Consider the following 26881-nt stretch of genomic DNA (forward strand, 5'->3'; position numbering starts at 1 on the left):
ATTCTATATTTTTTATTTGCTATATTTGTTTTTCACAAACATGGAGTTATCATTTAATTCTGTGTATTTTTATTTTATTTTTTTGCTATAGAATTAGATCAGCCAGATAGTGAAAATGTTTTATGTCAAGATCTGCAAACAGAAAATGATTTGAGCACAGCTCCAAGAAAGGTGAACCCTTACTCTGTGATTGACATTGCACCTTTTCAAGAAGATGATTCTGCCACATCTCAAGAGCCTGAATCAGTGGATGGCAATATAAGTCCTCGAGTGCCAAGTGGTTATTCCGTTCCTGTGCCATGTGGGTATGCTGTGCCATCTAACCTGCCTTTGTTCCTTCCAGCATACTCTACTCCAGTCATTATTCGCAACATATCAGTAGATGAACAAGGTAAAACTGAATTTTTTTTTTTTTCCTCTGCTCTCCCTGCCGTTGAATAGAGTAGGGAATGGTTAAGACCTCTGTCCATTTTTATTATTTTTTTTGCTGTCTTTTCTCTCTCTGATAGATTTGCCGTCACTTGCTATCCCCCCAAAAAGGTGGGATTTTGGATTTCCCCACATTTTTTTGGGACACTGTTCTCACCAGTACAAATAGAGGGGTTAATTTTCCCAATGGACACATGGATGACAGAGGTTCTGACCCTTCCCAACACCATTCCAAAAAAGAAAAAAAAGTTTTACATTTTATTAAAATACTGCTGATCATACACCGTAAGGAGGAGTAAGGTGCTATCAAAGTGGCTACAACAATTTTTATTGAATTGTTTCCTAATAGGACTGCAGTTAAGGCAGAATTTTACACAGAACAACTTGATAACAAATAATGTTCTTTAGCAAGGAGCATACATTCCACATTAATATTTATGCTAAGAAAATCGGTGTGTGCTGTAAATTGCCTCCAGCATTTCTTTTTACTGGAGGCTGCCATTTTGCTGAAGCCCAGAGCCCGGAAGTTATTAGTGTAAAATTCTTCATTTAGGTAATGTCATTATAATCATGAGTATGTATTAGATGATTTCTTAGCAAAATCAAAAGGAGAGGAGATTTTGAATTTAGGTTTGTTAAAGGAAGACCCCCGTTGTGGCATTGCAAAAGTAGACATATTTCTACAGATAGACTGCCCTCATCACGCTTCACCAGAAACAAAATTATGCAGTTATTGTTCTAGTTATTACTTTCTGTAAAGTCCAGAAATTCTTTATTGACGATAAATATGCATTTCTTGAAATTCCCTATTAACATGTGCCAATTACAAAGAGTAACCTGCACATTAGAGTTTTGGATAATATTACAACAATTAAGGCTTGCCATACTTTTTCTATGCTTTAGATTATTTGGCCAAATCATTTATTTTATTTGGATATCAGTAAAAATAGATCGATGAAATGCAAACTGGTCAATTCACTTTCATCAGTCCTATCATTTTCAATGGAAAGCAAAATTCAAAAGCGATTGTTCCAGAATAAATATGCTGTTCCATACACCACACAAAAGAGTTGAAAACTTACCAGAATTTTTTAACCCATCAATTTTAGTAGGACACAAAGATAGTTGAAATAGATCCAAATGGTAGTGATAACTGATTGATAATTACAGGATGTGATCCTAATATTTAAATATTTATTTTATTAAATGTGGCACAAACATTGCATCATTTTTTTTATAGTGCAGTATTAGGAAATGGTGTCTGTTAAGTGCTAGAAAATATTCCTTCAAAGTATTGGTTCATTTGAGTATTAGAAATTACTGTAGATTGTTGATCCAGGGAACTTCTAATTGAGACATACTTTATAAGTTTTTTTTTTCTTTTCTCTGAGTCAGCTATATGTTTAGGGCCAATTCACACCAGTGCGTTTTTAGCGCAGATGTAAAACGCAGATCAATGGAAGGACATCTGAAAAACAATCATTTCCAATGTGTCCTATTCACATCAGAATGTTGCGCTAAAATGAAAAACTTAAGTCAACGGACGTCAAAATGTGTGTCAACGAACGTCTGCATGCGTTAAAACACAACTAAAATGGCTGGAGGTGTGCATGCATTTTAGCACAAGTCCGTGTGAATTGGCCCTGAAGTTTCTGAGGAAGCAAGTTATTAATGCTATTTTTGATTGAACTTTATAGACATATATCTTTTTAACAAGGTAAAACAATAAATACATACCTGGTAAGCCTTAAAGATTCTTGTGCAGGCACTTCCTGAAAATCCTCTGCATTATAAAAAAAGTTACCTCTGATGAAGTATGTAGTCACATCCATATAAATCCAGGATCGCTACCATTTCTTTAAAATGTACAGTGGGGACGGAAAGTATTCAGACCCCCTTAAATTTTTCACTCTTTGTTACATTGCAGCTATTTGCTAAAATCATTTAAGTTCATTTTTTTCCTCATTAATGTACACACAGCACCCCATATTGACAGAAAAACACAGAATTGTTGACATTTTTGCAGATTTATTAAAAAACAAAAACTGAAATATCACATGGTCCTAAGTATTCACACCCTTTGCTCAGTATTTTGTAGAAGCACCCTTTTGATCTAATACAGCCATGAGTCTTTGGGAAAGATGCAACAAGTTTTTCACACCTGGATTTGAGGATCCTCTGCCATTCCTCCTTGTAGATCCTCTCCAGTTCTGTCAGGTTGGATGGTAAACGTTGGTGGACAGCCATTTTTAGGTCTCTCCAGAGATGCTTAATTGGGTTTAAGTCAAGGCTCTGGCTGGGCCATTCAAGAACAGTCACGGAGTTGTTGTGAAGCCACTCCTTTGTTATTTTAGCTCTGTGCTTAGGGTCATTGTCTTGTTGGAAGGTAAACCTTCGGCCCAGTCTGAGGTCCTGAGCACTCTGGAGAAGGTTTTCGTCCAGGATATCCCTGTACTTGGCCGCAATCATCTTTCCCTCGATTACAACCAGTCGTCCTGTTCCTGCAGCTAAAAAACACCCCCACAGCACGATGCTGCCACCACCATGCTTCACTGTTGGGACTGTATTGGACAGGTGATGAGCAGTGCTTGGTTTTCTCCACACATACCGCTTAGAATTAAGGCCAAAAAGTTCTATCTTGGTCTCATCAGACCAAAGAATCTTATTTCTCACCATCTTGGAGTCCTTCAGGTGTTTTTTAGCAAACTCCATGCGGGCTTTCATGTGTCTTGCACTGAGGAGAGGCTTCCGTCGGGCCACTCTGCCATAAAGCCCCCGACTGGTGGAGGGCAGCAGTGATGGTTGACTTTCTACAACTTTCTCCCATTTTCCGACAGCATCTCTGGAGCTCAGCCACAGTGATCTTTGGGGTCTTCTTTACCTCTCTCACCAAGGCTCTTCTCCCCCGATAGCTCAGTTTGGCCAGACGGCCAGCTCTAGGAAGGGTTCTGGTTGTCCCAAAACGTCTTCCATTTAAGGATTATGGAGGCCACTGTGCTCTTAGGAACCTTAAGTGCAGCAGACGTTTTTTTGTAACCCTGGCCAGATCTGTGCCTTGCCACAATTCTGTCTCTGAGCTGTTCAGGCAGTTCCTTTGACCTCATGATTCTCATTTGCTCTGACATGCACTGTGAGCTGTAAGGTCTTATATAGACAGGTGTGTGGCTTTCCTAATCAAGTTCAATCAGTATAATCAAACACAGCTGGACTCAAATGAAGGTGTAAAACCATGAGTGTCACAGCAAAGGGTCTGAATACTTAGGACCATGTGATATTTCAGTTTTTCTTTTTTAATAAATCTGCAAAAATGTCAACAATTCTGTGTTTTTCTGTCAATATGGGGTGCTGTGTGTACATTAATGAGGGGAAAAAAATGGACTTGAATGACTTTAGCAAATGGCTGCAATATAACAAAGAGTGGAAAATTTAAGGGGGTCTGAATATTTTCCATCCGCACTGTATACTTTTATTCATGCAAAAAAAGTATAGCTCTCTCTATGCTTCTGACCCACTGTGGATATGAGTGCTGTTTTCTCATACATGGAATGTTGTTTGTGCCATCTTTCCCCTTAGCCATTCATAAAATGCTATGTATTTTGTGAATGGTTCACAATAAAGTTCTGCCTTCATTTAGAGCCCATTCACACTTGAGCGTTTTGTAGCTTGAAGCCTCAAGCTACAAAACGCTTGAGGGGAAAAAATCCATTAAAATCCATCGCGCGAATCGGGCAGATTTGGGCGTTTTTGGAGCAGGAAGCAGATGACAAAATCTAACAACATAGCAACAAATGATGAAACAGATAATCATTTTTCCTATTGGCTAATAAAAAAAATGCCAAAGCTCAAAAACGCCGGACAACGCTGCATGGAAACGTGCAAATATGCCCGAAAAAACGCGCAACAAAACGCCGGAAGAAACGCTCAAAAACGCTACGCCCAGGTGTGAATGCAGCCTTAGGGTTTGGTTGTACGGTACTTCTTGCAATAATAAATCTTATGAGAATGTATATTGTATTTAGTTCTACTCATGTTTTATCTAGCTATTCCAGTGCAATTTTTTTTTAAATTGATGATCTGGATTATACATGTTGTGGAATGTTGTTAGGATATTTGCTGATACTGAAGCTGTTCCTTTTTGTGCTGGTATTAGAGAATGTTATACAGTTTCATCAAATTTAAATCTTATGTGAGCTCAGTGTTAGTATAAACTATGTGATAATCCCTTTGGCTGAATATATACAGACCCTACTTTCTAGCACTTTACTTTTACTGTCATCTACAATATGTTATTAGACAACATATTAAATAGAAACCAGTGAGTATTAATATTAAATATGCATGTGCAGAGCAGTACAAAGAAGTTGAGTAATCATAGTGAAAACCGATAAATGAACATAAATAATTTCCCTTTTGCAGGGATTCAAGAGGAAGTGCCCAATCCTCACTTCCAGGTTCTGACTGACAACCACTATTCAAGGTAAACAGCGATTCGAGATTAGTAACTTGTATATTAGCTATTTCATAGTCAATTCATATATATCCATTGCACTTAGATTTCTGAAAATCACTGATTTCTCTCACACAGGAAATTAATTGCAAAAGGAGACTGTACATGCAGGAAGTTAAGGCTACTTTCACACTCAGGCACTAAAGGGCTAAAAATAGTGCCTGTAAAGCACCTGAAAAACGCCTCCCCTACAGCCCCAGTGTGAAACCCCCGAGTGCTTTCACACTGAAGCGCTGCGTTTGCAGGACGTTAGAAAAAGTCCTGCAAGCCGCATCTTTCGGGCAGTGCGGGAGCGGTGTATACAGTGCTCCTCCACCGCCCCTGCTATTGAAATCAATGGCCACCGCGGGCGCTTTTAAAGGTAGCTTGAAGGTAGTATGAAGGTAGCCTTAATTACTAATTTACTGCATGGATGGGAAGGGAAGAAAAGGGGAAAAAAGCTGCAGCTTGGCCTGCCCCCCCATCTCCCGATTGGCTCACTGGCTCTGATTGACAGTGGCATGAGCCAAGGGCTCCCGCCAAAAGCTATTAAGGAGTGCAAGTCCCCGGAGAGGCCAGGCTCTCGTGGAAACGGGGCTCCACTAAGTATTGGGGGGGGGCTGGTGCACAAAAAAGTATTTTTTTACCTTCATGCATTGAATGCATGAAGGTAAAAAACCTTGTGCCTTTACAATCACTTTAATTTTTTGCCGCTGAGTAATCAATGTGCACGTTGAAGCTAGTTTACTCTAGGTTGAAAATCTTCACATAAAAAAGTAAAGAATCATTTTAATTATCCAATCATGCAAAAAGTTAATTCTTATTTATTTAATTTGTGCATAATTGGATAAGGTAAGGTAAGGTACAAATTGATCGATCAGCGGAGGAAGACACTGGCTGTGTATTTAGTGAAAATGGTGCTCATTGACAATGATTACATTTAAGTACAGAGGTGGGTGGAAGCAATCTGATGCAGGGGGAAGGCAGGTGCAGAGTGTGTGTTCATGACCCGCAGAACTACTTCCTTAGGCTGGATTCACACCTATGCAGTTTTAGTGCTTTTTGCATTTAGCAGATTTGCACTACAGTCCATTTAACATTGTTTTCTATGGAACACGTTCTGTAGTGCAAATCTGCAAAATGCAAAAAGCACTAAAAATGCATAGGTGTGAATCCAGCCTGAGTCCATGAACAGTTTTCCAGTCCCAAAGGATGTATACCAGAAAGTCATGGAGGAGTTTTCTATAAGAGAAACTGGAAGCTGAAGTCTACTCTAGAATAAAGAGAGAGGTTTTACATTTCTTCAGCAGAGGTACATTGATGGTATATTGGTACATAGGGAAGCTGGAATATGGAGGGAAAAAACGTGAACTTAGCCGTTAACACATATTCTATCCTTTTGTGCATATCATGCAATTAAATGCTTTTACAATCTTTTAATTATCTTTAAAGTGAGGACTTTCAAGCATCAAAAGAAGAGGATGTGTTGGCCAAGTGGGTTTCAGATCCAGCAAATACAGAATGGATGGAAAGTAAATATTTTTAATGCGTTTTTGTGTTTGATTGTTTAACCTTTTTTATCAACTAATTTTTCTGTTCATTTGCCTACAACATTATTTTACACATTAATGCACATTGCATTTCCCTGATTTTTGTTTGTTCAAATGAATCAAAAAAGCATCTTCACTGAAAATGGCTTTCATATTTCAGTGGAGCTGGGTTGAGTTCCAACCAAGTCTATTCCACTGTCAAGGAAGGCAACCTAGAGTGTTCCCTCTACCCACAGCACAACCCTGGTTCACGTTGATGCCAAATCGGCGGCTGTTGCCTGCAATGGAACCGTCCGAATGGGTGCGACGCCGACTTTGCAGCACCGCACCAATTCCCAAAGTAGTTTCTTTACTACTTTTGAAGATTTCAGGTACGATTTCAAAATACATCTGTGCAGGAAACCTCACAGATGTCTCTGAAATCGTCAGACTGACATGCGGAAATGAAATTGTGCAGCTGAAGAGTTCAGCTGAATATATAATTACAATGGTCATCTTTCATTTATTTATGTAAAACCTTTTCCCAAAAGGAACACAACTATTTGCTGTAACTGCTTTAAAAGGCATTAGCTGGAGTTTGACATCAATTTGTTAGTGTATCTAAATCTGCTAATACATCTAACACTACCCTCCCCCCCTGCCATCCAAAGCTGCCCCTGTGCTCCTTCATCCAGAGTGGGGGCACTCAGGAGGTGTGTTACTCGATAGATCAGGTGAAAATGGAGGTGAAAAAAAAAGAAAACGAATCCAGCCACCACATCTAACAATTGGTAAGCTGCAATATAGTAAATTTTTGGTTTGGAGTTTAATACTGATTTATACATGTTCTCCCTATGCTTGCCAGGCATACATGGATCGAAAGTCAGCTGGTTCAGCAGTGACCGGCCGAATTTCTATCAGTGTAGAGAGGTTGTACAGAAGTTGATCTACCAATTTTACGTCTGTACAACCGCCCTGATGGCTTTTCCGCTCACAATTAGCGCTGCAGGCTATAGCCTGAAATGCTGATCGGTGTATTCACTGTAAAGGCTTGTACACATTATCAGATTGTTGGCAGGGGATTGTCTGTTGACAGACTGTTGTCCTAAAATCTGACCGTTAGTACACTCCTTTTGACAATTGTTGTCCAACTTTCGGCCAGCAAATGTTGGATGGCAGGCTAGTAAATTTTCGGCGGACAATGGTCTGTATGGTCAGTACACAAATCAGTCACACAAAAGTCGAAAGTAAAAAAAAACACGCATGCTTGGAATCAATGCTCACCAAACATGAAATTAGCAGAAGGGGCCCAAAGGGCTGCGCTCAAGAGCTGAAACTCCTTGTAGTACGTCACTACGTTAGTATTTGTTGCTCGACAATTGTGTACCATTTGTATGCAAGACAAGTTCCTGGCACACGCCCTTAAGACAAAAATCAGACGCTCAGTTGGCCAACAATCGCATTGTGTGTATGAGGCTTAAGAATACAATAGCCCAGCAGGGAGGATTCACCCCCAACCGGGTGTGTGGATGGGTAAATAGAGTCATTTTATTTTTCATTCAGCCTGCTGGTTTAATGAAAAAACTCATCTATGGGCTGCCATAGACTGTTTCTGTACTCCCAACCCATGCTGGTAGGTTAAAGTAGTACTGAATGCAAAACTTGTTTTTATTCATTTTGGATACAGTGAGGGAGGGTTTCAACCCCTGTCAAGTTTGTTTTTTTTTGCCATCTGTATCTGATGGTTCCATAGCCACAACAGGAGGTGAGGGAAAACCCCTCCAAAGTGAGGGAAATTCTTGGCAATCACCAGGGTCACTAGAATTAGGGCCCTTTCATGCTGCACACTAAACCAGAGTGGTTTGGTGTGCGGGCAACTGTAAGTTTCAAAAGTAGTGAGGCACAATGAGGGAGCAGCGTTACTGCAATGTGTGAATAGACCCTTGGTGCCTGCATTAGAAGGTTTCCCTTCCATTTCAGTTCTGGTGACAACTGAAAATGAGAGATTTTCTTTCACTTTCTCGTTGTATTTAGTTAAGGATAAGTTTGCCTTTCGTAACATGTCACATGTTACACCCATATTCATGTTACGAATGGACCGGCCCCTTACACCCCCCAGATTCCCCAATCTGACAGCTAGCGGGGATCTTCCCCCCTGCTAGCCATCACTAGCCTCGTCACTCATTCGCAGTGTCCTGTGAACGGAAAATGTCAAGATCCGGCAGCCTTTGTGGCTGTCGGCTTGTAGTTTTCAATGAACTACCATGGTGCTGTGGAGAATTTTGGTAGTTCATTCTCTTTCTGTCAGATTGTACAGCGCCTTGAAAAAGTATTCATACCCCTTGACATTTTCCACATTTTTTCATATTACAACCAAAAACGTAAATGTATTTTATTGGGATTTTATATGATAGACCAACACAAAGTCACACATAATTATGAATTAGAAGGAAAATGATAAATGGTTTTCAAAATTTTTTACAAATAAATATCTGAAAAGTGTGGCATGCATTTGTATTCAGCCCACTTTACTCTGATTCCCCTAACTAAAATCTAGTGGAACCAATTGCCTTCAGAAGTCACCTAATTAGTAAATAGAGTCCATCTGTGTGTAATTTAACCTCCAGTATAAATACAGCTGTTCTGTGAAGCCCAAGTTTAGGTTGTAAAAAAATATCCCAAGCTCTGAACATCTCATGGAGCATTTAATCCATCATCCAAAATGGAAAGAGTATGGCACTGCAAGCCTACCAAGACCTAAACTGACAGGCCGGGCAAGGAGAGCATTACTCAGAGAAGCAGCCAGGAGGCCCATGGTAACTCTGGAGGAGCTGCAAAGATCCACAGCTCAGGTGGGAGAATCTGTCCACAGGACAACTCTAATGCCCCGTACACACGGTCGGACATTGATCGGACATTCCGACAACAAAATCCATGGATTTTTTCCGACAGATGTTGGCTCAGACTTGTCTTGCATACACACGGTCACACAAAGTTGTCGGAAAATCCAATCATTCTAAACGCGGTGACGTAAAACGCGTACATCGGGACTATAAACAGGGCAGTAGCCAATAGCTTTCATCTCTTAATTCATTCTGAGCATGCGTGGCACTTTGTGCATCGGATTTGTGTACACACGATCGGAATTTCCGACAACGGATTTTGTTGTCGGCAAATTTTATAGCAAGCTCTCAAACTTTGTGTGTCGGAAATTCCGATGGAAAATGTGTGATGGAGCCCACACACAGTCGGAATTTCCGACAACAAGGTCCTATCACACATTTTCCGTCGGAAAATCCAACCGTGTGTATAGGGCATTAGGCCTTGTACACGCAATACGAAAATCAGAAGGCAAAATTCGAGCTGTCTGCGGATTTTCGGATCGTTAGTACGGTGCTTTCGACAGCCGATTTGACTTTTTGTCAGACAAAAGCTGGATGTGCAGGCTATAAAATTTTTGTCGAATGTGAACTCAACATCTGATTTTCGGATGGTCAGTACAGAAATCGTCACACAAAAGTCAAAAGTACAAACACGCATGATCAGAATCAAGAAATGACTGGGAAGAGTTTGGTCTTGTAGACTACTGTTCGTAATCAAGAATTAACATTTGTGACACGGCAATTGATGAAATGTTGAAATGCAGCACTCATTCTCATCTTCTTTAATGAGATATTAATGAAGCTGCTTTGCTGGTGATATTGATGTAGTTATGCCAAACATATTTTAAAAGGCATTTGTTTTGTACGACCTGAAAATCGCGAATCAAGCTTGCCAAACTTCTACTAACACGAAATTAGCATAAGGGGCCCAAAGGGTGGCGCTTGAGAAATGAACTTCCTTTTTATACTCTCATAGTACGTCACTATGTCCGTGTTTGTCAAACGACAATTTGAGGAGAGTTAGTATGCTAGACAAAATCCCGCACACGCGCTTTTGACAAAAATTAGACGTTCAGTTGTACAACAACCGAACCGTGTGTACAAGGCCTTAGTCATGCACTCCACAAATCTGGCCTTTATGAAAGAGTGGTAGGAAGAAAGCCATTGTTGAAAGAAAGATATCTGCCACAAGGTGTCTCCACCGTGCTCCTACGGCTGGGCTCAGCACGTCTATGACATGACTGCTTAGTTGAGAACTTGTCTATTGGATCTGTTCTGACACGTGGAAAATAAAATTGGTGATCAGTTACAACTATGATACGGATGACTGGTCTTTGATTGACCAATTGTTCACCAATCAGTATTCATACTGAATTATACAAGTTTATACTACCAAGTGAGATGCCTTTCCAAGTTGTTGGTCCTATTGCCAGTCGTTAAATAGGCCCCTCTTTTATTATTTACACTGAGAAGCTACTATTTGTGCTATATCCAATGTCCCTGGGTATAGAAAAGAATGTAAATAAGCTCCTGTAGGAGCGCACACCGCAAAACATGTAGAGCTTATCCATTATTCCAACAAATTATTCCAGCTGTGCTGGATATTATCAGGGTCGCCAGATTCCTTGACCCTGATTCAGTGGCTAGAGTTGGCGATATCAATGCCAAACTGCAGTTATGTTTTTATATGTCTTTTTATATTATATGTGAATTGTTACTAATAAAAACTATTTATTTTTACTATTGGTGATTATAAAGTCCATACTTCTTTTCCAAATATATATATTGTTGAAAGAAAGCCATAAGAAGTCCTGTTTGCAGTTTGCGAGAAGCCATGTGGTGGACACAGCAAACATGTGGAAGAAGGTGCTCTGGTCAGATGAGACCAAAATTGAACTTTTTGGTCTAAAAGCAAAACGCTTTGTGTGGTGGAAAACTAACACTGCACATCACCCTGAACACACCATCCCCACCATGAAACATGGTGGTGGCAGCATCATCTTGTGGGAATGCTTTTCTTCAGCAGGGACAGAGAAGCTGGTCAGAGTTGATGGGAAGATGATGGATGGAACCAAGTACAGGGCAATCTTAGAAGAAAACCTGTTAGCGTCTGCAAAAGACTTGAGACTGGGGCGGAGGTTCACCTCCCAGCAGGACAATGACCCTAAACATACAGACAGAGCTACAATTGTATGGTTTAGATCAAAGCATATCCATGTGTTAGAATGGCCCAGTCAAAGTCCAGACCTAAATCCAATTGCGCATATGTGGCAAGATTTGAAAATCGCTGTTCACAGACGCCTCTCTGTCCACTCTGACAGAGCTTGAGCTATTTTACAAAGAAGAATGGGCAAACAATCACTCTCTAGATGTGCAAAGCTGATAGAGACTTACCCAAAAGGAATTGCAGCTGTAATTGCATCAAAAGGTTGTTCTACAAAGTATGCACGCCACACTTTTCAGATATTTATTTGTAAAAAATTTATAAAACCATTTATCATTTTACTTCCACTTCACAATTATGTGCCACTTTGTGTTGGTCTATCACAAAGATGTTTCAAAAATTCTACTACTAACATGCCTAACCTTTACATGATATTCAACAATATATGAACTGAATTTTTTTTTTCTTTTTTTTACTAATATTGGATGTATATTGTTTATTTTCTTTTTAGATCCTGATGAAGTTATTTATGATGATGTTCCTAGAGAAAATTCAGACTCTGCAACAGGTACTCTACAGAAACCCATGCTTTTTTCTGAAATTATAGGTCATAGGTTTTTCCTAAAATTATAAACATGTTATACGTACCTGTTCTGTGAAGTGGTATTGCACAGAGTGGCTATAAACCTCCTATTCTGTGGCCCTCGCCGACCCTCTCGGCCCCTCCTCCCTTCCGAGCTATTTGCTATAGGGGCACTCATATGGGCTCGATCCTGAGACAGGCTGTATGCATCTATAGACAGGATTTTATTTGATAGCAGTAGGAGCCAAGGCTCCCGTTCCTGCCACTGAGTCCTGAGAGAGAGAGAGCAGCTCTGGATCAGCATAAGAAAAATATTTAGGGGGGCTAGGGGTGATTGTAAAATGTTTTTTGTTTTTTTACCTTAATGAAGAGAATGCATTGAAGTGCATCTTCAGCTTCCCATCCACTATTTTTTTTTTTTATACCTGCTTACCTTTTGCTGTTTTTTTCCACAGTTTGGATACTTGCCCATCCAGTGGATCCAGCGTTGTCCTGCCGAGATCCTCTTCTCAGCGGGAATCTTGCCAGCTCTTCTGGGTTTAGCCAGCAGGTCACCCAATGACACGCCACTAGGCCCACCCCCCTCTTCTGTGAATAAAGCAGGTCATACATATCCCAAGAGGCAGAGCAGGCATAGTACATGTCATTTGACTAGATGAATGACATATATTGAAGGCTGGACCGAACCCTTGTCATGAAAAAAGGATAAACGAAAAAAAAAAAGATGCTATACTGGTAGCGGAGTGGGGGAGGGGTGGATAGGGAGGCACTTTCTTTTATGGGGGAAGATTCGCTTTAAGGTAAAAAACAAACCTTATGCCTTTAAAATCACTTTAATCCTAGGTCTAACCCAGTATCTTCTTGTCTTAGATCCCGAGGAAATGATTTATGATGATGTGGAAAATGGTGAAGAAGGCAGAACCAGCTCTTTGGATTATGAGTGGAGTTCTAGTGAATTTGAAAGCTATGAAGATCAAAGCGATTCCGAGTCAAAGCATGGTGTTCCCAATTCCTTCCTTCGAGGGGGCAACAAAAGACATGTAAGTCTATTACTATTTAGTTAGCTATTTATAGTTCTTGTTTGTATCAGAAAATGTTGGCTCTACTGGGGCCACCTCACACTTCAGTGAAGAGCTGGGCAGCTCCCTTCAATGACACACAGTAAACAATGATTTTGCAACATGTCATGCATTTTTCCAAAAACCTTTGTAGGTTTCTGTGCGACCCTGTGTTTTTAGGCATGGCATCTGAGCTGCCGTGCATAGAAATGAATGGAAATTACTTTGTGACGTTCCATTAAAGTTTAGAAAAAATATGGGGAAAAGTGCCTTGCGTTCTCAAAAAACTAAAATAAAAAATGTAGTTACCCTGTAGCAAGAGGACCTATGGGCAATTTGTCCAGTACTATATTGATACCAGCCTACATGGCACGGTTTTGAGGTCATCCTTGCCCTCTCCCCTGCTGCAAGTATGAAACCCCTTGGAGAACTAATGGAGTCTTGTTAATATAGAGTCTGCCTGGTACTAAGAGCTGTGGAAGCACAGCTTTGTTTGTTTTTTCCAGACTTTATTTCAATGTTGAACTCTTTAGAATTACTGTGATATCTATATGTATCTATATGCACCTATGGTACACATGTTAATATTTGCATAGTCTTGTTTAGTTCTTTATACAGTGCTTTTGTTATATATTCCTTTCATACAAAATAGAACTGTAGCACTTGTGGGTACTTTGATTAAATGGTCAAAACCCTTCCTAGAAGAAATCCTAGAAGAAAAATGTAATGTCCACTGTCTCATAATTTAGTTTGGCTGTGTTGCATGTGTACAGCTGCTTTAACACTTATCTTAGGGATATTATCAAATGAAATAAAGCTTGATTAATTAAAGTGGGAAATGATTTTTTTTTTTTTTTATTTTTTTTTTTTACAAGGAACCACAGACTAGCTGCTAAAAAGATAGTAGAAACACATACATTTGAGATGATTAACATGCTGAAATACTTGTGGTTCTGTTCTACTAGTTTTGGATTTGCACACAGCTGCCAAACTGTGTGTCACTTCTCTGTGTCTGGATTGCTTTTTGGACAGCTGCCCTGTATGAGCTGTACAGTGTGGCAAAGATGTCTGAGTCAGAAGACTGGCCAAACAGAATTGTAGATCCTTTGTCAGTTAAAACAACTAAGTATTACACCTTGTTTAAGGTCTGAATTAGAAACCTTTTCCAATAGGAAAAAAAGGAACATGTTGGGTGCTTTCACAAGTAGTCATGCATATGCGCTGCTCCTTTCAAGCTATAGGAAAGGCACTGGATTTATTTAATCTTTTTTTTTTTTTTAAAGTGACTGTGTCGCCACTTAAGAAATATCAAGCTAGAGATTCCTGTAAAACAAAAAAGGGAAAGGATTAATACTTGACTATCCTGCTGCCCATGTCCAGATCTTTGCTCTCTAGAGGAGCTATAGTGGCTGAGTAATCTTCAACATCTGACACACTGCTGGGATTGTCTGATTTCTGCTTTCTTGATTTTTCTTCATCATTTGAATTTGTTTCATCATACACCCATAATTTACGTACACCTCGTAACAGGGGCTGGAGGAAGAGTTTGTAGGAGTCTGTGCAATGCCCCTATTACAGTTGCAATGCTCTGTGGGTCTAAATACAAAAATTCAACAAATGCACATTTTTAATTTGGGTGCATTTATTACATTTTTGCAAAAGATGGACTATGCCTTTTATTTAATAGTGACCTCTTCTATGTGTATTTGGATAAAGCTATATCCATATTCCTGAGTACTGTGATAAAAGGGAAGCAGTTGGTATGTTTTAAAGAATTTTACACATGTATAGAACAGTTCTTGTCCTGCTTGTTTTCTTAGAAGAAATTTCACTTGTAGCCTTACGTGTGTTACTTTATATTGTATGTATGTAAAAAGCTACTTTGTTTTTGCTTCAGTTATAAAATGTCTAATTTCACAGGCCAGGGTATGTGTTTCTCAGTTATACTGAGCACTGAGCCAAGGAATGATCTGTTAGGTCAATAATACATTTCACTAAATTCCTGAGAGTGAAAGAGAAAAAGAGATTGATTTATAGTAGTTTTTTCCCCCCTTTGTTACAGAGAAAAGTCTTGTTATTCTGTTATTATTGTCTAATTTAGTGCTTCAGTTAATGTAGAACTAAACTTTCTCAATCAGCATTAACTATCTTTAATCCTTGCTACTAGCCCTAGTAAATAAATAGGAAAGTATATTATAATTACTTGTTTTAAACTTTTTGTTTAAATTTCTTCAATTGCTTCCTGGTGTCGCTTGGAACGTCAATGTCAGTCAGTTAGTGTCCCTCCCCAGCCATTGTCAGTTAGTGCTAGATTTCCCACCACACTATCACAGTCAAACTATAAGTCATTGAACACCGCCATTATTAGTATAATGTCTGTACAGATCAGTATCTTGATCACGATCAGAACTATACTAGTGTCCCCAATAGTATAGTGTCCCCAAAAATGCAGTTTGGTTTTTACCAAAGACACGTAGCAGAATAAATGTTGACCTAAATTTAAGAAGAAATCAGATTTTATTGGATTCGCTTTATAACAGAAAGTAGAAAATATAATTTTAGAAATAAATATATACGCTGCGTTTTCAAATATTCTCTTCATATTCTATATATGTGATAACCAAAGTGCAAATATGCGTGTGAATCACACACCGTGATACATCCAGTAACTAGTGACTGTAAAAAGTGACAATAGTGCAACAAGTAGTTCTGAATAAAAAATGAACATATACATGAAAATAAATAATCACGCTAGTATGAAGTGCTATAACGTGCATCTATATGGTTATTGGTTGTATCAAAATTATTGTTCATAAACTCATATAGTGTTCATAAAAACATATGGTGGACTCAATCCACTAAAACATGTAGATGAATGGTGGACTCAATCCACTAAAACATGTAGATGAATAAAAAGCAGTTTCCAAATCACATGGACTTTAGAAGCACTTTCGAATTGAAATAATTGGATGACACATATACACATAGAAGCACTTTTTATTCATATATGTTTTAGTGGATTGAGTCCACCATATGTTTTTATGAACACTATATGATTTTATGAACAATAATTTTGATACAACCAATCACCATATGGATGTACGTTATAGCACTTCGTACTAGTGTGATTATTTATTTTCATTTATATGTTCATTTTTTATTCATAACTATTTGTTGCACTATTGTCACTTTTACAGTCACTAGTTACTGGATGTATCACGGTGTGTGATTCACACGCATATTTGCACTTTGGTTATCATATATATATAATGTGAAGTGTACATTTGAAAGCGCGGCATATATATTTTTTTCTGCTTTTATCTGCATGTTTTTATGAGACGTGTTTAATGCTTGCAGCTATTTCATGGTGTCATTTAGGCAATTTATAATCAGAGGAGGCTCACAGGATCTTTTATATATACTTAGAAAATATAATTTTGTTTTTCAAAATTATCGGTCTTTTTTCATAAGAAAAAAGAAAAACCCATTGGTGATCAAATACCACCAAAAGAAAGCTCTATTTGTGTGAAAAGAATATCAATTTCATTTGCGTACAATGTTGCATAACTGCTCAATTGGCAGTTGAAGTAGCGCAGTGCTGAATTTAAAAAAATGCCCAGGTCATGAAGGGAATAAAACCTTCCAGAGGACAAGGTGCTCAGATATAGGTTAGTTCTGCTTTAAGACCCAACTGTTGATTGTCTGTGCATGGTGCAGGGAAGATAGCAACCAATCACATTCATGGAACTGTAGCTTTTATTTTGAGGTTCAGTGATAATTATATTGAGGTCTTATTTTTTTGTAAATGAGCCAGTAGAGGAGTAGATGCACACTGATGAATCATCACTCTGCTGGCTTTGCTGTTGTCTTCTGTCAGTATTCTCACTATGAGTAAATGTATTCTGTAACAAAATCAGGTTAACTCTTAGTTCTGGCACTCTTCCCAAGTGCTGTTGTACAGGGCATTACAGGAGGCTGATGTCAAGACATATTCAGAAATGTGCACTAATTGCATGAACATTTAATGTTATTTTAAATTATCTTGTGTTTTTTTTAAATGCCTGGAGTCCAACTTGGATCAGTAAATTTAAAGGGAGGAACTGGTTGAAGTTATTGAAGTATAGGAAAGGAAGAATATGTGTACCTCTACTCCCCCGTCCAATTGGTCTGTCTTTTAAAAGCTCTACACTTTAGTCTTCCAGTTTTACACATATTTACAGTGCCTTGAAAAAGTATTCATAACCCTTGAAATGTTCCACATTCTGTCATGTTACAACCAAAAAATGTAAATGTATTTTATTGGGATTTTATGTGATAGACCAAAACAAAGTGGCACATAATTGTAAAGTGGATTGAAAATGATACATGGTTTTCAAATTTTTTTACAAATATGCACACCACATTTTGGGGATATTTATGTACTCAGCCCCCCTGAGTCAATACTTTGTAGAACTACCTTTCGCTACAATTTGAGCTGCAAGTCTTTTTGGGGATGTCTCTACCAGCTTTGCACATCTAGAGAGTAAAATTTTTGCCCATTATTCATTGCAAAATAGCTCAAGCAGATTGGATGGAGAGTGTCTGTGAACAGCAATTTTCAAGTCTTGTAACAGATTCTCAATTGGATTTAGGTCTGAACTTTGGCTGGGCCATTCTAAAACATGAATATACTTTAATCTAAACCATTTCATTGTAGCTCTAGCTGTATGTTTAGGGTCGTTGTCCTGCTAGAAGGTTAACCTCTGCCCCAGTCTCAAGTCTTTTGCAGACTCTTAACAGGTTTCTAAGATTGCCCTGTATTTGGCACCATCCATCTTCCCATCAACTCTGACCAGCTTCCCTTTCCCTGCTGAAGAAAAGCATCCCCACAACATGATGCTTCCACAACAATGTTTCACAGTGGGGATGGTGTGTTCAGGGTGATGTGCAGTGTTAGTTTCCCACCACACATAGGGTTTTGCTTTTAGGCCAAAAAATTTAATTTTGGTCTCATCTGACCAGAGCATTTTCGTCCACATGTTTGCTGTGTCCCCCACATGGCTTCTTGCAAACTGCAAACGGGACTTCTTATGGCTTTCTTTCAACAATGGGTTTCTTCTTGCCACTCTTCCATAAAGGCCAGATTTGTGGTGTGCACGACTAATAGTTGTCCTGTGGACAGATTCTCCCACCTGAGCTCCTCCAGAGTTACCATGGGCCTCTTGACTGCTTCTCTGATTAATACTCTCCCTGCCCAGCCTGTCAGTTTAGGTGGATGGCCATGTCTTGGTAGGTTTGCAGTTGTGCCATACTTTTTCCATTTTTGGACGATGAATTGAACAGTGCTCCTGTCAGGGCTGGGCTCAGCCCTTCCTTCTCTGAGCTGGGTGCTCAGCTGTTGGCTAATTGCCAGCTCCCATCTCTCTCCACAGTTACTCAGCTGTTGATGATCCTGCTCATCAGTCCTGCCTACTTAAGCCGTCCAGTCCAGAGGAGCTCGGCCTTCGCCTTGGTCACATCACAAGAAACTATCTCCTCCGTTCCTGTTTAAAGACTGGCTTTGCTAACATCCCTTCTGGCCCCAGATCCTGCTTGCTGTTCCACTACTTTGATCCCTGATTTCTGGCTTGGCTCACTATCTGTTCCGGTTACTGAACTTTGGCTATGTTTTGACTACGTTTGTTCTTTTTACTTTTATTATTAAACAAGTTTGATTTAACTGTACTTCTGTCTCGGTCTGATTTAATGGTTTCTGACAGCTCCCTGAGATGTTCAAAGCTTGGGATATTTTTTTATAACCTAACCCTGCTTTAAACTTCTCCACAACTTTATCCCTGGCCTGTTTGGTGTGTTCCTTGGCCTTCATGATGCTGTTTGTTTATTATGGTTCTCTAACAAACCTCTGAGGGCTTCACAGAACAGCTGTATTTATACTGAGATTAAATTACACACAGGTGGACTCTATTTACTAATTAGGTGACTTCTGAATGCAATTGGTTCCACTAGATTTTAGTTAGGGGTTTCAGAGTAAAGGGGGCTGAATACAAATGCACGTCACACTGACATATAATCACAAGGGTTGTCCCGATACTGATACTAGTATCGGTACCGATACCGAGCATTTGCCTGAGTAATTGTACTCAGGCAAATGCTCCGATGCTTCACCCGATACCTGGACAGTTAGGGTGATCGGTGCGAAGGGGGAGTTACATGCACCGATCACCCTGTATAGATCTCAATAAAGCCTGACAGCTGTTTCTCCGCTTCTCCCCCCCCCCCCCCCTCGCTTTCAGCTGCTATAGTGAAATCTACACAGCGGTGATCAGTGCTTGTAACTGCCCCCAAAGCTGCACCGATCACCGCCGACTGTCCCTGAATCCTCCTTCAGTCCCCCTCTGTTCTGCTGCTGTCCCCCTCCATGCTGCTGTCCCCCTCCCTTCTCCTCCATTCTGTCCCCCTTCGTTCTCCTCCGTGTCCCCCTCCGTTCTCCTCCTTTCTGTCCCCCTCCATTCTCCTCCGTGTCCCCCTCCTTTCTGTCCCCCTCCGTTCTCCTCCGTGTCCGCCTCCTTTCTGTCTCCCTCCGTTCTCCTCCTTTCTGTCCCCCTCCGTTCTCCTCCTTTCTGTCCCCCTCCATTCTCCTCCGTGTCCCCTTCGATCTTTCAGGATGGAGAGCGGAGATAGGAGCCAGTAAATCTGGCTCCTTCCTTTTGCGAATGAACAGTCAGTGATATCTGACTCTGTCCATTCACATAACTGAAACATCGTAACCTGTGATTACGATGTCTCAGTTTATGAATGGAGAGGAGCCTCTGTCTCCTCTCCATTCATTTTCAGTGCAGCTGAGGCTGCTGAGAAGGGGACTGGGAAACATGTGTCCTCAGTCCCTTTCCCTGTCTCAAAGGGGAGATGTCAGGGGTCTGTTAAGACCCCTGATATCTTACCAAAGCCCCCCAACAGGGCTAATAATAATAATAAAAAAAAAGAATTGCAATAAATAATAAAAAGAAATTCATTGTAAAAAATAATAAAAAATAAAATAAAAAACACACTGACACTGTCCACCCCCCCCCCCCCCCTTTATAAAAAGAATGCATTGTAAAAAACACATAACAAAATAAATTGTAAAAAATAATTAAAAAAAAAAAATTGTAAAAAATAAAATTGTAAAAACAAAAACAAAAAACTACTGACACACGTGCCACTGTCACATGACATTAAACAAAAGTATCGGTAATCGGTATCGGCAAGTACTTGGAAAAAAGTATCGGTACTTGTACTCGGTCTTAAAAAAGTGGTAGCGGGACAACCCTAATAATCACACACATAGGTTGGACTTGATGAACTTGTGTCTTTTTTCAACCTCACCTACTATGTAACTATGTAACTTTTCAGATATTTATTTGTAAAACATTATGAAAACCATTTATCATTTTCCTTCCACTTCCCAATTATGTGCCACTTTGTTTTGGTCTATTACATAAAATCTTAATAAAATACATTTACGTTTTTGGTTGTAACATGACAAAATGTGGAAAATTTCAAGGGGTATGAATACTTTTTCAAGGCACTGTATCTATGGGATTGCTGCCATAGGATTTAATCATTATGCTTCAATAGACCATGAAGCTAAGCATGATTATCAGATGATTATTTACCATCTGGTTTACTTCGATAGCATTGCAGCCCTAAATACATGTATGGTTAAATGCATTGAATGTTGAGCCTGTACCCAGTGACTTAAAAGTTTGTTTCATTTTTATTTTAATAGTAGATTTGTAGTAAAGACCAAAATAGTAGTTTATTATTTAATATATAACATTTTAAATATCTTACATTGTTATTTACAAAGGCGTGCTATATCTTTTCATATAGCTTTCTCAGGACTTAACACGTATAAAACAACACTACGAGAAAAAGATGAAAGATTTGGTGACAAACAAAGTGGGAGGAGTAGAGATCCAACATTTAAAACATAAACATGAACTCAAGGTGATGTAGCATGTCTTTCTCAGTTACCATTAAGTGCAAGATCAGTCCACCCTAGTGCTTTCATGTTGTATTATTTTGTTTTTAGATTTGATGTGCTTTATATTTTAGATGCAGAGGCTTATGAAGGCTGCAAAGGAGGGTACGAAAGATGGGCTTGAAAAAACAAAGGCTGCTGTGAAGAAGGGTCGTTCCTATATCAAAACGAAATCCTTTGTTTTGCATGGTACATTTAGATTACTTGTCATATGAAGAAAACGTTTGCACATCAGATTTTCTATCCTTAACAATCCAGTTAGTGAGAATATTGTTAGCAGTTAGTAATTTGACCTTATAGTATAACCATTATACATTTTGAACCAAAACTTCTGCCCTTATTTGACCTAAATGTGTTATGCCCCGTACACACGGTCGGACTTTGTTCGGACATTCCGACAACAAAATCCATGGATTTTTTCCGACGCATGTTGGCTCAAACTTGTCTTGCATACACACGGTCACACAAAGTTGTCGGAAAATCCGATCGTTTTAAACGCGGTGACGTAAAACATGTACGTCGGGACTATAAACGGGGCAGTGGCCAATAGCTTTCATCTCTTTATTTATTCTGAGCATGCGTGGCACTTTGTCCATCGGATTTGTGTACACACGATCGGAATTTCCGACAACGGATTTTGTTGTCGGAAAATTTTATCTCCTGCTGTCCAACTTTGTGTGTCGGAAAATCCGATGGAAAATGTCCGATGGAGCCCACACACGGTCGGAATTTCCGACAACACGCTCCGATCGGACATTTTCCATCGGAAAATCCGACCGTGTGTACGGGGCAATAAAGTTGTACAATTTTCTTTAGATCTGGCAACCGCAATAGAGCTCAAGGGCCTGCTTGATTACAGATTGAAATGATTGTTTATTTAGACCCACATAATACATGTTTTGCTATAATCTAAAGATTTTACAGATTGTAATGTGTATGGCCATTTTAGCAGCAGCTGTTACAGGATGTCTGCAATTATCATAATAGCCAGAAACAGCTGTTACTGTAACTGGACAGGAGGTGGTTGGGGCCTAGTGACAAAATTAAACAGTTCAGGGAGGCTACCAAAGGAGATATAATGGGTAATAATAATATCAATGATGACAATAATAATACCAGATATCTTAGAGTTCTTGATTTTAAGCAAGACTTTTCTTCTGAAAGTTTAAAATGCCTGACAGGTATACGTTACGTTATAGATGACAAAATACATATTTTAATGAGCTAATAATATATTCTTGAAATATTGCATATTAGAATTATATATCTATCACTTGAAGCCATCAGGTGGCACTCTAAAGCTGGCCATAGACAGAGTGACTTTCTTTCCTGGAACCATGGGTGACTGCAAAGAAAGTTACTTGATTCTCACATAAACACAGACAGTGTTGATGGGGGAATCTCTCCCATGTGAACACAGTGATTACTGCTAGTGGCTCCAATAGCCTCTAGCAATAATCACAAGTAAAATCCGACAGGCTGGTTGTACCCAAGTTGATCAATCAACTTGGGTACATTCAGCCTGTCCATACATGGTTCAAATCTCGGCCAGTCCCTGCTGAACCGCTCAAGATTCAAACCATCTGTGGCTGGCTTAAGCAAGTTTAGGTAGCAGCTAAAATCTCAATCAACAGTTGCTGTGCTAAACAGAGACCTGAAGCAACAGGGGAGGGACACACTCAGCTCCTCTTCTTGAAGAAAAGATAGAACAGTACTAACTAGTGTGATTAACACAATTTAGCAAAAAGCATAGAAGCAGTGCTGGGCTTTTCTTATTAGCAAACCCAAGCACTGCTTTGAAAGCACAATTTCATGGATTAATTTTGCAAGTTTACGTAAAAAATAATTTTAAGGAGATAATTTAAAAAAACAATCTGCATATAAATATATGTTAATAAATAAATATTACTGTCATAATGAAATTAACAAGTAACATTACAATTTACTTTTAAACTTTTTTGACAACTTTTTCTTTTTGTCTATTGCATGTAAGGGGAGAGGGGGACCTATTAAATTACTTTGATCAAGTTATCCTTTCATCCCTTAAAATATCTAATAAAAAAACAAAACAAAAAAAATGTCTTTTGTATAACACGTGGATATTTTTTTTTGTGTTTTAGATCGTAAATCTGCCTGCCTTGAAGATGAAGATTTGAATGTGTTCATCGATGTGGACTGCGTTCATACAGAAGCTATTATGTCTCCGATGCCAGAAGGATTAAGTCAGCAGCAGGTAATATTTTTGGTCATTTTCTTCTCTTTCTCAATTTAATTTTGCAAGTGTTTGTTAACCAAGATCGTGAGCTTTCCATTAGACACTGGTAACTGGGCCAGGAGCAGGCAAGACACACTCTCTCAGGACAGCTGTATTCCACCAATTCACGCAAATATGGGGCCGCTCTGTGCAAGGCCCACCTTCCCGAGAGGCCACATATTCATGTGTGGCTGGCCCCAGCAGGTTAATAATACACCTGACTCTAATGTTGCATAATCCTTTACTTTGTGCGAGTGTAAGAATTGATGCTGGTTTGAAGCCAAAGGTTAGTCACACCAAATATTGACTTGATTTAGATTTTTCTTCTGTTCGCTCACTTTGTAAATTCTTAAAAAAATAGAATAAAATATATCATTTTGAATGCACTCTTTACAGCATTTATTCACACCTGTCTAAAACTTTTGCACAGAGTGTATGTTGTGTGTGTGTATATGTATATATATATATATATATATATATATATATATATATATATTATATGTGTGTGTGTGTGTATGTGTATATATATATATATATATATATATATATATATATATATATATATATATATACACAATGTATATGTTTTGCCTTGCTTGTTTATTTTAAACTGAATGGGTCATTTTAATAGGTAGGGGTATACTTTATAGTGAACCTATAAATAAAATTTACATGCATCAGTATGGCACATTGCAATATTACAAAACGTTACTCCATCCAATACTTTAACTTTCAATGAGGATACTTGTTCTGGTGACCCTGGCAACCACCTGCCTTTGTTACAGGAAATTAAGGGGAATCTCCCCAATGAGACAGACCGCAAAAAAAAACTGAGGGGCTATAACCTTCCTTTACTCTATCAAAAATGAAAAAAATAAATAGCTTGCCTTTAGTTCTACTTTAACAAAGTATTGTTTATGTGGCATTTATATAGCTATACAGCTATACTACACTTTTGAAGGGACTCTTACACTTTAGGAAAACGATTGCCTGCTAAAGGAGACTCTTAAATAAGTCTCTTTTGCTATTTTTTTTTTTCCTCGCTTTGGTCTCTTAGAGTACTAAGTGCATAATAGCACTTTGTCCCATCCTTCTATGTGGTGTAGAAGCCAGGATCCAGTGATTGACTATGTCCCCCACCCACACTACTTTCTGACCACACTAAATCAAGGAGACAAATAGGTGGAAGGATGATTGATGGTACTTGCACCATCACATTTGATGCAGGGATGGAGTGTGTCACACAAACACTTCACAGCACAGACATACTCACTTTGCCTGTGCTTCTCACACATGCCCTGTCTGTATACATGCAGGGAGAGTCTGGGTCATCAGAGACTCTGCTTCTAATCACTTTAAGCAGGCAATGCCACAGGGGTATTACATTTTTTTATGACGTCAACTGTGCATCAAAGTCATACACAACTGGTGTGTTTACTACACGAAAGATCGGTGGCAGATGTGCTTTGCCACAGTAACACCCACGAATCTATCATCTTTATGGGGCGGAGAGGAAAAGCATAAAGTTAATAACAAAGTAAGGGATTTTTATGGCAAGAAATGATTGTGTTCCCTAAATTAACAGGTACTTGAACATGTTTTTCTGGAAACCTAGTTAACTTTTAAATGTTAATTATAGTTTTCTTTAATACGTATCCATATATTGTGCTATTCAAGGGCCATGACCTCCATCAAAATCTATAGCATTGGTGTGTCAGATGGCTACATCACCTACTACATGCAGTGGTTTCATCTGCTGGCTGCAGTGTCACTACAAGACTCATTTGTAACAAAGAGGATGGCATGAGAAACCACAGCAGGGGACTAGACACCCAAAATTGTTGGCTGCGGAAGATTCTGCAGATGTACAGAAATGTGCTTAATTGCAGACTCTGCCTCCTTATTTTCTGAGCATGTTTCCTAACTAGTTGCAGTATTGATCACTGGAAGCTGCACAAAGTATGGGGCTGCTCACTTTGCTCCAGCTAAAAAGTAAAGAAAAAAAATGAAGGGGCACCAGCCTAGGAATTCAATTCAGTGTGATTTATTTTTTTTTTAAAGTAGCAAAAATGTAATAAATCACATTCTCTGTTCGTTTGCAGGATGTTTGGTGTATTGTAAAATAATGGGGCCTATCAAACCATTTTGGTATGTAATAGATTGGAAAAGGTATACCAAATATTGCATCAGACAGGACATTATTGTCATTTTTGTAGGCTGCCTGCCATCTAGTGGCCATTTGTATACCTAATATGGCATAACAGGCTTTTAAGAAACATATTTGGCTAAAATTGTTGTTTGGCATGTAAATTCATAATATTTAACAGATCTGTTGTTCTTGCTAAAATGTGGGGTCAACAACACAATGGAACCCTGCATGTAAGACATTTTGTTTTTATATCATTTTCTTCCCGGTTTTGATGAGAGGAAGCTACCTAGGTTCACACTAGTGTTGCTGCATGTTCATGCATTTTTTTGGGGGGGGGGGGGAGGGGGCGTGGTTTTGATGCATTTTCATGCATCTTGTGTTTTTTGTTGGAGGAGATTGATTGTTAGACACAAAAGCCCTGCCATAAGCACACCAGAAAACACATGTACATGCGTTTTTCATGCACTTTTCATACATTCCCATTGAAGTTTATGGGACCAAAAATGCGCTATGATTAGATATATATGATATGATATATATATTTAAAAATCACTCTGCACCATATTGTATTGATGTGAACAGGCACCACAGATAATTACTTGATTTCCATTGTTGTGCATTGCAGTGCAACGGCAGACGCAGAAGAAATCACACTAACGGGGCCTAAAGTAGAACTTTTTATATAAAAAAAATGTGCTGCAACTCTAATGCCGCATACACACAAGCGGATTTCTTGTCAGAAAAAGATATGATGGTTTTTCCAACGGGATTCCGCAAGTTTGCCTTGCATACACACGGTCACGCAAAAGTTTGCTGAAATTATGACCGTCAAGAACACGGTGACGTACAACACTATGATGAGCCGAGAAAATTAAGTTCATTGTTTCCGAGCATGCGTAGGTATTTTGCACGTTGGAATTGCCACAGACGATCACATTTTCGCATAGGAACTTTTCCCGACCGAAAAATTGAGAGCATGCTCTCAATCTTTTGCTGGCTGGAATTCCGCCAGCAAAAGACAGATGGAACATACACACGGTCACATTTTCCGACGAAAAATTCTCATCGGTCTTTTGCGGGCCAAAATTCCGATCGTGTGTACGCGGCATTAGTGAGTTTTACCCCAATTTATGATATTCCACATGTGTGTCTGTGTTTACATGTACTTTTTTATAATTGTAGTCTGTCCCCCTTTCTTTCTGTTCTAAACTGACCACGCCAAGGACAGAAGCAGTCCAATCCTAGCATAAGCAGTTTGCATCTATGCCTTCTACTTAGGAGCTGCAGGATACTGAGCCTGTATTCCCATCGTCAGACTTTGGCTGACACTTTGGCTCTCCCATTC

At 39.1% G+C, this 26881-nt stretch overlaps 1 protein-coding gene across 3 annotated transcripts in view; it reads left to right on the forward strand.

The window, feature by feature from the left end:
• ARHGEF10 (Rho guanine nucleotide exchange factor 10) overlaps positions 1 to 26881 on the forward strand; it is a 276309-nt gene that overhangs the window by 103732 nt on the left and 145696 nt on the right. For all 3 annotated transcript variants that reach the window (XM_073626640.1, XM_073626639.1, XM_073626637.1), the window contains 8 exons: positions 92 to 391; positions 4846 to 4906; positions 6368 to 6447; positions 12002 to 12058; positions 12944 to 13113; positions 20983 to 21099; positions 21208 to 21322; positions 23254 to 23366. In XM_073626640.1, coding sequence (XP_073482741.1) covers positions 92 to 391; positions 4846 to 4906; positions 6368 to 6447; positions 12002 to 12058; positions 12944 to 13113; positions 20983 to 21099; positions 21208 to 21322; positions 23254 to 23366 — 1013 coding nt within the window. The remainder of the gene's footprint in view (positions 1 to 91; positions 392 to 4845; positions 4907 to 6367; positions 6448 to 12001; positions 12059 to 12943; positions 13114 to 20982; positions 21100 to 21207; positions 21323 to 23253; positions 23367 to 26881) is intronic.

Source organism: Aquarana catesbeiana, linkage group LG04, assembly GCF_042186555.1.
Source record: "Aquarana catesbeiana isolate 2022-GZ linkage group LG04, ASM4218655v1, whole genome shotgun sequence".
Lineage (NCBI taxonomy): Eukaryota > Metazoa > Chordata > Amphibia > Anura > Ranidae > Aquarana > Aquarana catesbeiana.